Genomic DNA, 11,642 nt, shown 5'->3' on the forward strand with positions numbered 1-11,642 from the left:
ACTATTTCTGATTCTTAGCTTTTATGTATAACTTATAAAATTAAGTGAAATGTTTGTCGCATTTTTGAGTATTGATGATGTTAGCTAGATATTGGGTAAAAACCGTACAATTAAAAAGCAGCAACAGCGTTAAGCATACAATTCCAAGTTGTAAATTTCATTGTGATTTTCAAGACTATTTGAGAAGTGGAAATACAACTTTTAATCTGATTGATGATAATATTAACAACTACATAAAATTAGTCAAAGAAACTAGTTTTGCAAATAACTAATAAAAACTATGTAAATATAAATTGCTGGTTAAATTTTGATTCACAACAAAATTGCAATAATCAATGGAACACTTGAACTAGGTAAAACTTAAAAAAATGCCTCGCCTGCATCAACCCAAAGAACATTTTCAACATACGCGTTCATTCAAACTGACAAAAGAAATAGACTTAGCCAGGAAAAGATGGTAAAGATAACTTTTGTTAGTAGGTTGCTACAATAAAAGCATGTTATAACAGATAAAATAAATTTCAATGTATAAAACAAGGTTAAGATAATAACTTGGTGCTTGAACGTGATAATTTTTCCCACTCCCAGCATTTTCGAGGGTTTACCAGGATTAAACTGTTTTACCCAGACTGGGTAAAACACAACCCTGCCATCTTAGTTGTTTTTGTGATAATCAGTTTTTTTAAATATCTCTTGGTAAAATTGGTAATTTAGAAGCGAACAGCTTAATCCGGGAAATCTGTTACCAATATCATATCGATTTTGGCCCATCACTATCCGTTATTGTTTAATTTTTCACTTAACGGGTTTAACTGGAGTTAGGTGGTAATGAAATTTATAGAAATGTAAAGCCAATTAATAAATAGTAAATTTGAAATCAAAATTTAAATTAAAATCACTAAATACTACCATATTGTTCCAAAGTTTGTCACTTTGGGAAGAGTTAGTAACGGAGTTATGTCATCACCAGAAGAAAATCTCCCCCTAGCAAGGCGCTGTCAAAGGCTATGTGTGACGCGTAAGCAAGCAGATGCAAAACTGTGACAAAGCCTGTAATGCAGTCGGTCTTGTGAATAGCTCTCAGTAAAACCTTTGCATGTGAAGAATAGGAATTCCCTTACCAAAAAATTAGTTGGATTTTAGTTGGTATACACATTTTAGTTGACATTAAGTTGGTATTTTTCTCAAATACAAACTTAAAACCAACTTATTTCCTAGACAACTTATTTTTTGGTAAGGGAAGTTATCACACTTATGTAATAAATGGAAAGTTGACAATTATTTGTTCTTGCAAGTGAGCACTTAAAGCAACTGTCGGCTCTGTCATGGCCACCTGTATTATGAAAATGCCCCTGTTATTAGAGGTGGCCATGACTCTATCCAATTCTTCGAAAAACGCGACTTTACTGGAGAGCATGGTGCCATCTATTTATGATAACGTCGTCAGTGAGCCAATATAGATAATTATATTTAGATAAATTATACTCTATTTAGTGGACTTTAACCTAATATATCCCATGTAAAAATATTGTTTAAAATTACATTAATTTATGTTATTGACCAATTTACAAACGATCCAATCAACGCGAGGGGTGCCTTTTGGGTAAAAATGTGGCTTAACTATCTTGTTTGGATGTCGATGATAGCGACATCTGTTGAAAAAAGAGCTACTACACGTCGAGCCGACACTTGCTTTAATTCAGGTTTAATTATAAATAATAAACCTAATGCCTTTAAAAGCAACTATTAAAAAATGACTGAATTATAAGTTTGTTAAATTGAGCTATAGGCCTACTACCTGATCCATAACTTATTAAAAGAAATATTGGCAGTATAGTTTAAAATAATTTTATTTAATAGCAACAATGCAATAGCATCTTGGTGACTTCACAGGATCAAAAACCTGTAGCAAATGACAGTAGTTAACAGCATCCTGAAATTAAAAACCTAAAATGAGCCATACAATTTTACAGATATGCCTAGGATATACTTTGAAAAAACATAGGCGAGATGTGAAATTTTTCTCAGCAGGAGCCATAGTGGCAATCAATCATACAAAAATCTTAATCAAATTATATTATAGTTTATAAGGTTGTATAAAAGGCAAGTATTTTTTAGTAGCCCATAATATTGTTCCAGGTTCTGGAAACATTCCTAATATTTACTGTTGTAAATAAATTTTATGCTTTAATTTCATTATTATTAGAAGTTATATACTAATGTATCTCTAATCAGAGAAGCATCCCCTTACCAAAAAATAAGTTGGATTTCAGTTTGTATATACACATTATTAGTTGATATTGAGTTGGTATTAAGGAGGCTCAAGTTGTCAGCATATTTCAAGTTTCTATTAAAGGGGTAATAAGTTGTTATTCAGTTGGTAGGAAAATGCTGCTTTTGCTAAGTTTATAATTAGTTGGTTTTTAGTAGTCAGGAAATTACATAATATTTTTAAGTTGGTTTTTAGATATTTCCCTAGTTGGTTTTAAGTAGTTAAATGTAAATGTTGATTCTGGTTTAGTTGGAAATAAGTTGATTAATAAAGAGAATTTAAGTTATTTTTAAGTAGGCATTTGTCTCAAATACAAACTGAAAACCAAGTTGAAATACAAGTTGTCCTAAGTGGTTTTTAGCCAACTTATTTTTTGGTAAGGGGATCTAGACCATTAAACTGAAACATGTACCTTCGCAGGCTTAAATCGGATTCTAATCTGCCACAAAGGATGTGAATTTCACATCACCATGCACTTACAAAGAGTGTACCCGAGGTGTTAATCACCGATTAACATGAAAGTAGGGGGTATGTAGACCTTATGTTAACATGAAAATTCACCAAGGGAAAAGTTATGCTATGCCTCCGTTTTCATAAAGAACGCTTTAGAGATAATACTTGACCCATTAACTACGAATAATATTGGATAACTCTTACCGAATTGACGTAAGTTACTTAAGTCTCTAATATGGAATAAATAGACAGTTAATTTGTTACACGTATGCAAATTTATTTTAGTTCTAAGTTTTTGATTAGCAACTCAAATTGCAAAAATAAGTAAACAAAGTAGAAGTTTTAAACTAACCGTACTATAAATCATAGGACAGAACATCTCCATTGAAAGGATCATCTTTTAAGTGAAAACTTATTTACAAAAGATAATCAAGCGCATAAGCATTATTGTACAAATTAGTTTTAAAAACAATTTTCTTTAAAGGCATTTAAGGTTACAATAGATTTATAAGAATTAGGGAGGCTGTTCCACAAAGAGGCACCTCTAATTTTAACACTGGAGTGTTTATGAAGATTTGTAGTATAAAGATTTTCTTTCAAGCCCATAGTGCATTTAGTGTGGGTGAGGGGGGGGGGGGAAACCACTCTTGCTCATACTGAGGAGTGATTTAATATTATACATATAAATTGGTAAGTTTGACCAGTAAGAAAAAAGTCTTGAGAGCCGCAATTTGCTTTAATTGCTTCAGTTAATGAACAGTACTTGGGCATTTTAGCTATGAGTTTTGAAGCAATATTGATTATTTTATTTTTTGAAGTTTTTCAAGATCCATTTTTGAGGAATTTCCATAGAAGATAATGCCATAGTCAATAATGGGTTGTACAAGAGAATTAAAAATCAATCTTAAAGTCAAGTCAAATAATAATCAGGTAGGCTAATACCCTAGGCCTAAGTCATCGAGCGACTTTAATTCGGGTAGCCGGGTTACAATGCGTAGGAGGGTGATGGTAAGCCCTGCGAGCCAACAGCTCCCTACACTCACTATTACCGTTAACCTCAACAAATTTTTATGGAAGGGGAAACCCCTTAAACCAGTGGGGAGAGAACTTGCAAACTCAACGCAGAAGGAGTTGTCCCGAGAACTTTGGAGGGGTCCAAGAAGCCAAAGTTTATTCTTTAGCTTTTTTACTAAATAGTTGACATGGTTGGTCCATTTGAGGTTTTCATCTAACCCATCACCTAAGTACTTAATAGTAGAGGTACGTTAAATAGTGCCACACAAGATTGAATTTAGAATTTTAGATGGGCCGCACTATTGGTCATATTTGGAGAAAAGAGCATAAATTTGGATTTTTCACTATTTAAACATAGTCCTTTCAAGTTCAGATTATTATATAAGTTATTTTAAATGCTCATCTTAATAAGTTCCATATGATTTTGGTTGTGAGAAATGAGTGCATTGTCATCTGCATATTCATTTGCCATGGAGACAATTAGTGTCTTATGAAGATTGGCAGTATAAACATTAAATAATACAGGGCCCAGAACAATGCCCTGAGGGACTCCATGGGTTACTTTACCAGGATTCGAAAAGTGGCCATCTAGGTAGACCATTTGATGCCAATGGTGTGCCGTACCATCAATTCCAATTTTCTTAAGTTCTTCAAATAGAATTTGGCGTTGGACCGTATCGAAGGCTTTAGACAAGTCCAAGAAAATCACAAGGACATAGTGGCCGGAGTCAAGGTGACTAAGGATGGATTGAAGATAGAGGTTGTTGTGGAGTATCCCCGACGAAAACCTGATTGGTTCCAATAGTGATCTGGTCTCCTCAAGGAAATTGCTAATGTCCTTATTCACGATAATCTTGCAAGTAATATCAAATAATGCGAGAAACGAGAGGGGATGGTAATTTGCTCCAACATCTCTATCGGCAGGGACCACCTTAGATTATAATCTTCCATTGATCAGGAAAGATGCCAGTGTTTGAAAGTAGGCATTAATAATTCGGGCAAGGAAGTCAGCAATAATTGCAGCTGGGTTGTGGATTATAGCAGCTGAGATACCATCGATCCCAGCTGATTTTGGTGTTTTTTATTTTAATTTTAAAAACCTGTACTTCAGTAACATGGTTAAATGTACTCAAGGTAGGTTTAATGTTTGGGGAAGTATACTCTAGTGTAGTTTTTTCATGTTATCACAAGGTCTACATACCCCCTAGTTTCATAAAAATCTGTGATTAACACCTTGATTTCACTCCTCGTTAGTAAGTAGTATGTATAACACTCTACCTGATCATGTAATAGGTAAAAATTACAAAGCACTTGGGATTTTTACTCATGCCTTTTTAATATAATAGGTTAAGGCAATTACTAAATTGTTAAACCTATATATTATCAATGTGTTATTAATACTTTTGTCATAAGAGATATTATAGTCTAATACTACCATCTTCATTTACCTTTTTTTCAGAACCTAAATAAAAGCATAAAAAATGTGTCATCAAAAATGTATTTATATTTAGGGAGAATGATGATCCACTGGCATCATGATCAAATTTTCCTTCAGCCTGAGATGGGGAAGGAAAAACGTTGCCAATAAATGCTTAAGGAAATTTTAACCGTATTTTAGTTGGAAGGAGCTTACTTTTCAAGCATGATGGGGTTTGGGCTCAACACTAAAAATCATCTCAATATAGTCATTCTCCCGAAGAAGAAATGCATTCTTGGTGTAATGATACACTAAAATTAATTTATTATCCAATACCTGTTCAATTAGAAAGAGAAGTCTATCCAAAATTATCCCGGCTTCAACCACAGTTCCCATAAGAATTCTAATTTGTTGAAATAAGTAAAGCTTTGTCTCCCATGTAGAATAATTGAATAAATACTGCTTTATTTTTTCTTCTGTTACCTATAGAAAGTCAAATTCATTTACATCTTAAATGACTAATGAAAAATATCACTAATAATTTTCAATGAAATGAGTCACTGTCAATATTTATGAAAATCTTATATTGTTCAGTGTATTCAGCTAACAGACACTTCACATTATAAAATGGGCTATTAGTTAATGTCTAAGAGGTTTCAACACACTAAGTTTCCTTTAGTTATTTTAAAAATTGCACTGCAAACCACTAAATGGCCACACCCCTCTGAGTAAAAATTTAATTTTTTCAAGCCTAATTCCTGTAGCTCACTTGCTACAGGGAAATTCAAAAGCATGTAAATTTCCAAACCTAAGCATTACTGTGAAAAGGTAATTTGAACTTTGCCAAATATTTACATAACAAAGGTGGTGCTATACTACTGTGATAATTTTATTCCTCACTGCTAGTTGGATACTGCAATAGTCAAATCACTCTCCTCCTTTTAGACAAATTAACGTGCTCTTTATTTTAATTTAACCGAATGTTAAATTAAACAAATTATTTAAAATAAATAAGTTGTCGCATATTTTATGGTTACTGGCCCATTGGGGTTTAACAATTGGGTGAAAATTCATAAAAATTACTGTACCACATTATTAAGATGACCCAACTTTAATCTGTCAATAGCCTTTACTACATATTCTTCAAAACTCGAGCATTTTGATGCAAGACGTCCAACTTGCAAATCGTCTTTGTTCGTGTATCCATGATCATGCAAAATAACTTCTAAAAGTGCTCTATAGAAGACAGATTGAGATTTGTCCTGTAAATAATTACAAAAACAATACAATTAATAGACGCTTAAATAAAACTTGTTCTGTGACTTGCCTAGAAATAGTACCTGTAAAAGTGTTATATTTTAAAGCGCGGCGCTGCTTAATATTTCAATATAAAGGGACCCTTTCAATTTTGCATACACTGAGTAGTCCAAAAGGTAAAACATAATGGTAAAAAAAATTATCATCCATTTTTAATTCCTTCTAATTCCAAGTGATTCAATGCAAATGTAATTCAAGCTCAAATTCGTGGAAGTTAATTATTGCAGTCTAAGTACTTAGGATGACTAAATTTGACTTGAAAAAGGAAGTCGGTTTCACATGGGATCAATTTTCATTTGCTACATTATAACTCTTTTTCACAGTTTGACATGAGAAAAACAAACCAAAATTTGTGCATTTGAACCAGGCTTTACTCACAAAATTACACAGAACATTAGTGAAATATAAACTGCTAATTGTACCTGAATAATATTCCTTTCAAGTGACTGACAACCGAGCATTCTCGCATTGCGCCCTAATTTAGCTTTTTTAGATGTTAAGAAATTAGATATTGGGAATCCTGCTTCGTCTTCTGTGCAAACTGTGAAATGTAAATATAATGCCATTAAAACACAAGTTCGTTTCACTATTGGTAACATAATAATTTAAACAATAAAAATGTAAATAGAAAGCTGAAAAATTATTTTGATAGTTTAAAACATCATAGTAATTTTTAAGTTACATGTACGGTATTTTAATATTGAAATTTTGTAACTCTTTTTCTATTATAACTTGATTTTTGTTTTATAGGTGATTTAGACAGATATATCAAGGATCCTATATGTTAGAAGGATAGGTAGCCCTCCGGCCAGCCCCTGTTTTCAAAACGCCGGCAGCGCCGACGATATTAAGAGAGCCTTTAAACGTGGGATGTTTTGTTTCTATTCCCTCAAGGGCAAATTTTGGCGGTGCTCCCTCCATGTTTTGTCCTTGACGGAATCTAAAGACGGATTCTCTATCGCGCATGACCCACCGACACCGCTGCCATTTTTCGTCCCTCGCCTCATATCCTTCTAACATATAGGACCATTGGATATATAAAGATTGCTCGTAATATTTTTTTTCTGACAGTGATTTTGAAACCATCATGGAAAAATCACACTACCGATGGAAAGCAGCGGCGTAGCTGAGAACTCAGAGGGCCCCCCCCCCACAAAAATCTCTATGAGGCCCCCTATTTAATTTTTTTATGGTTAGCTCGAGGCCCCCCCCCCCACACCGAGGGCCCTGCAGACCATCAGCCACTGATGGAAAGTAACCAAGTCATGTGACCAATAATCTTTTTCAAAATCACTCTTTTATATATTTCTGATTTATGAAAAGACCATGCATTTTTATTTTAAAACAACAAATCTACTGTCTGTCTGATGAATTGAATATCAAACATCTGTCTGATGAATATCAAAACGCAATGTAATAGTCATGAAGAATTTCACTGAAAATTGCATTGGACTCCTCATATAAGGCGACACAGTTGTACATTAGCTCTACAGTTATATAGGCAGTTTCCTAGGATAGGCAAAATTGAGACACAATACTGATGAGCCTCAAAAGGACAAAGCCAGTTAACTATTGGAATCTCTGGTGGGAATTTTTGCTACAGTACATATGAATGCCCAATTTCTACAGACACCCAAGAATCAAAATGAAGAATTTCATTACAAATTGCATAGACTGCTCACATATAGGCAACGTTGCCAGTTCCAGAAATTTTTGTAACAGAGCCAAAAAATTATCAATTTCAAAAATAATTTATCATACGCCTGAAAACTGGCGGTAAATTGGAATTTAATGTGAAATAGTGACGTAAAATTTGTGAAATCAAACTTTTTAATAACACTTAAAAGTTTGACGGATTGAAAACTTAATTTTAAAATTTAGATTTTCTGCCAATTTAAAAATTATCGTACATTATCGTAACACAGACTGAATTATTAAAAAATTCATATTATTGAAAATATCGTACGTGTCAATAGTCTGGCAATGCTGCATATAGGGATTCAATGTCAATATTTAACTGTACAACAGGTATAAATCTTACCTTCATTCATTTTGGGATTTTTGTAAAATTTTTCTTCAATGAGATGATAACAGCAGCCAACATAACTGAGAGCGCTGGCTTCCTTTGTATTAATGAAATGATGCGTAACATCACTTCCCAAGTTTCCACACGTATGTAGCCCAGATAATAAGAAATTTGATTTATCTGATATTTCACGCTTCACCAACATTGTTACATCAGTTTTCTTTGAGATATTTTCTTTGTGAACGACAAAAGTTCCATTTCTATTTAATGTGGTTTTACAAAAATCTCCAGGTTTCTCTTTGTGGCTCCTCTTTAAAAACTCCTCAATGAATAATTTATTTCTTTTTTCAGCACTATTTTTAGTGATATCTGATGAATCTATTCCAAAAACCGATAAGTTATATGCTAATGCCAATAATGATGGTACATAACCCTTTCCACATCCAAAGTCCACAACCTATATTAAAAATGCAAGTGGTCAAATTTTAACTTAAGATATCAAGCTTATGGCCTTTAAATTATATTTAACTGATCCAAACTATTTATGAAATGACAGCTGCTTGAATCTAGCTACCTTGTATCACCCTATAAGGTCCATCCTTTACGTAGAAAATTTAAATAGCAACATATAAAATAAAGTTTGATAAATCCATAGCATTATTGTTATTTGAGCATGTAAGGGATAAATTTTAAGTAATACACAGGGTTGGAAAAAATCTGGTTTAATTTTTTCACACCACGCGTAAGTCTGATATTAAGTTATCATTTTAAAACCTTTACTTGGAATTTCCATTTGGTCTCAGAGTGCATAAACTAGGTGACATTGTCTAGCTTAACATCCAAAGAGGGTGAGATGGAAAAAAACTGGGTATCAGGTTGTAATGAACACTCTTCACGTTAGAGATATTACACTACTTATTTTATCATTATTTAAAATGAGGGACACTTCAGTTTAGGTTAACAAAGGTAATTTTATTTCAGACTCTCAATTCCTCCTTCAAGCAATCCTTTCATCTATTTTAGACGGGTCCCCTAGCCCTCTCTCTCTCTCTGCTCTGTTCTGCCCGTACCCGTCTCTTACAGGGGCTCTCTTTATATATGTTTTTTGTTGGATTATACTTTCGGCACCAGGGGATTTACTCTTTCTAACGGCGCCCTCTATCGAGTCCCTTACAAGGTTCTATAATTATTAAAGGTTGGATGGTGGGGTCTAGCCAAATCTATCACTTCGACCAGAGGTCCATTGTGATACCCCAGCCATTTATCTCTGAAAAAGACCTATCACAGAATCGAAGTGTAAAATCTGCTTTGCCAAGATGTTTTAAAAATATCTCATTCCAAAATGCTCAAACGTTTAAACGGAATAATAGTCACAAGCCAAAAGGACGTCTTCCCCTCTGCTAGGCACACCCTGGGATTCTCTCTGATGCCAATCAGATACAGATGCCTATTAAGCTGACAATGACCCGCCTGATACAGTTCTTAGAGAGCAAGATAATTACTAAGTTTTTTACAGCTGTTATGGAATTGGGAGCCAGATTTATAAACATTTACAATCATGTAAGAAAATATTGAAAGAAATAAAATTTTGGAAAAATTCAGTTTTTTCAAAGTGGATAAAACCAGGGTGGATATCACCATGCCAACCATGGTATTACAAACCTCAAGATATTAAAAAAAATCCCTTGTCAAGAAATAAAATACCATTTACCAGATCATTTTCACAATGTGTCGTGATGAATGACAACAGTTTGGCCATTACATTGGTTTCATAGAACTTCTTTTGCGATATCCACATTTTTTGTACTTCTCCTATATTTATTTTGGAATCCTCTGGTAACACCATTTGTTTTGAGAAATGTTTAATGTGCAATTCATTCACATCATTAACTAATGAAAACAAATTTGGATATTTCCTATAAAAAATAGAAGTGATTGATAATTTGTAATGCATGAAAACCACACTTATAGAAGTGACTTTTAATTTCCATACCGTGTGGTTTAATCATTTAATACTTTACACCAAAATCACTCAAATCTGAATCTTACCTATTATTAGATAAATTTCCTATTTTAAATTCACTAAGGTTTTCCTGAGAGATAACTGTACAAAGTTCTTTTCTCATGGTTTCACTTAACAAATTTTTCCAATGATTATCAGTAATAAAATCAACCATATGACAGTTCAAGAATAATCTGTTACTTTCAACAAATTCTAGAAGTTTCAGAGCTTTTTCTTTGAGAAAGTCCATTTCTAATTTTAGGTTTCTCGTTAATAAATCTACTGTAATATTAAGGTCCATTTTTTACACTTTTGAAAAGTAAGATTACGCAAAATTAAGTTATTTATAAACACAAACATATGGTTTCTATTCCATTTTGTGTTTAATTTCAAGCAGAAATTGTAGCAGACACATTTTTAAAATAAATACGTTCACGCGCCCAAAGGTTAGTACAAAAGGGAACTACTGATTGAGAGTAGTTTCGGGGTAGCCCAAAAAATATTAATTTTTCTTTATTAAAAGAGCCTAGAATAGAGGGAGAGAATACGGTAAATTACAAGGATCTTCTAGGCTATGGCAGTAGTTTTAGGTGAGATAGTGATAAAGTACTATATTGTACTATTCTTGCGATACTCATAAAATAAAGTTAACTATTTTGAATACATGTAAAATTATTGTTACCAACATATTCTAACTTCTAAACATGTAGTATAGGGTTTTTTAGGCTTATAAAATGAAATTAACCACTGGAATGAGCTCCCCTCGGCCAAAGATAATATAACTACGGGTACGTACTGTTCCGCTTAGTTTTCTTATTATCCGTATTATTTCCCATCTCATCAACCCCTTGCCCCATTGGTTTATTTTTTATCTATATCTCTGTCTCGTGTTGGTAATCTTGTTTTGTATTATTTTGTTTTATGTTAATATTGTTTTTGAATGCTTGGTGTACACTCTGTTCAAAAAGTCTTTGCCCGTGGGAGATTTCGAACATTTTCGTTCGTCATTTCTTTTATAGTTGCATCAAGTCGAAGCGGACATAGGTAATAGATTAATAAAATGTTTAGCTACAAATTGGCCAAAATCATTTTCTGGATAGATTTATAATTTGGCCTATTTCGGCCTAAAAGAGGGGGTGTC

At 33.2% G+C, this 11,642-nt stretch overlaps 1 protein-coding gene across 3 annotated transcripts; it reads right to left on the minus strand.

Annotated features, from left to right (window-relative positions):
* Positions 1 to 1,849: 1,849 nt before the first annotated feature.
* LOC149956057 (putative methyltransferase-like protein 25) lies at positions 1,850 to 10,784 on the minus strand. Of its 3 annotated transcripts, XM_090164595.1 has the most exons (8): positions 10,549 to 10,784; positions 10,211 to 10,415; positions 8,515 to 8,956; positions 6,896 to 7,014; positions 6,245 to 6,418; positions 5,493 to 5,639; positions 5,373 to 5,403; positions 5,188 to 5,295 (listed from the first exon to the last, which is right to left on the minus strand). In XM_090164595.1, exons 1-7 carry the CDS (start codon positions 10,749 to 10,751, stop codon positions 5,398 to 5,400), a joined length of 1,296 nt encoding a protein of 431 aa, XP_090020721.1. In that variant the 5' UTR covers positions 10,752 to 10,784; the 3' UTR covers positions 5,188 to 5,295; positions 5,373 to 5,397. The 3 variants fall into 3 exon arrangements, with proteins under 3 accessions (XP_090020720.1, XP_090020721.1, XP_090020719.1); XM_090164594.1 differs by lacking the exons at positions 5,188 to 5,295; positions 5,373 to 5,403 and adding an exon at positions 1,850 to 1,933; XM_090164593.1 differs by having other exon boundaries at positions 5,373 to 5,639.
* Positions 10,785 to 11,642: the final 858 nt, after the last annotated feature.

The sequence above is a fragment of the Leiobunum rupestre genome, chromosome 2, assembly GCF_980474605.1.
Source record: "Leiobunum rupestre chromosome 2, qqLeiRupe1.1.hap1, whole genome shotgun sequence".
Lineage (NCBI taxonomy): Eukaryota > Metazoa > Arthropoda > Arachnida > Opiliones > Sclerosomatidae > Leiobunum > Leiobunum rupestre.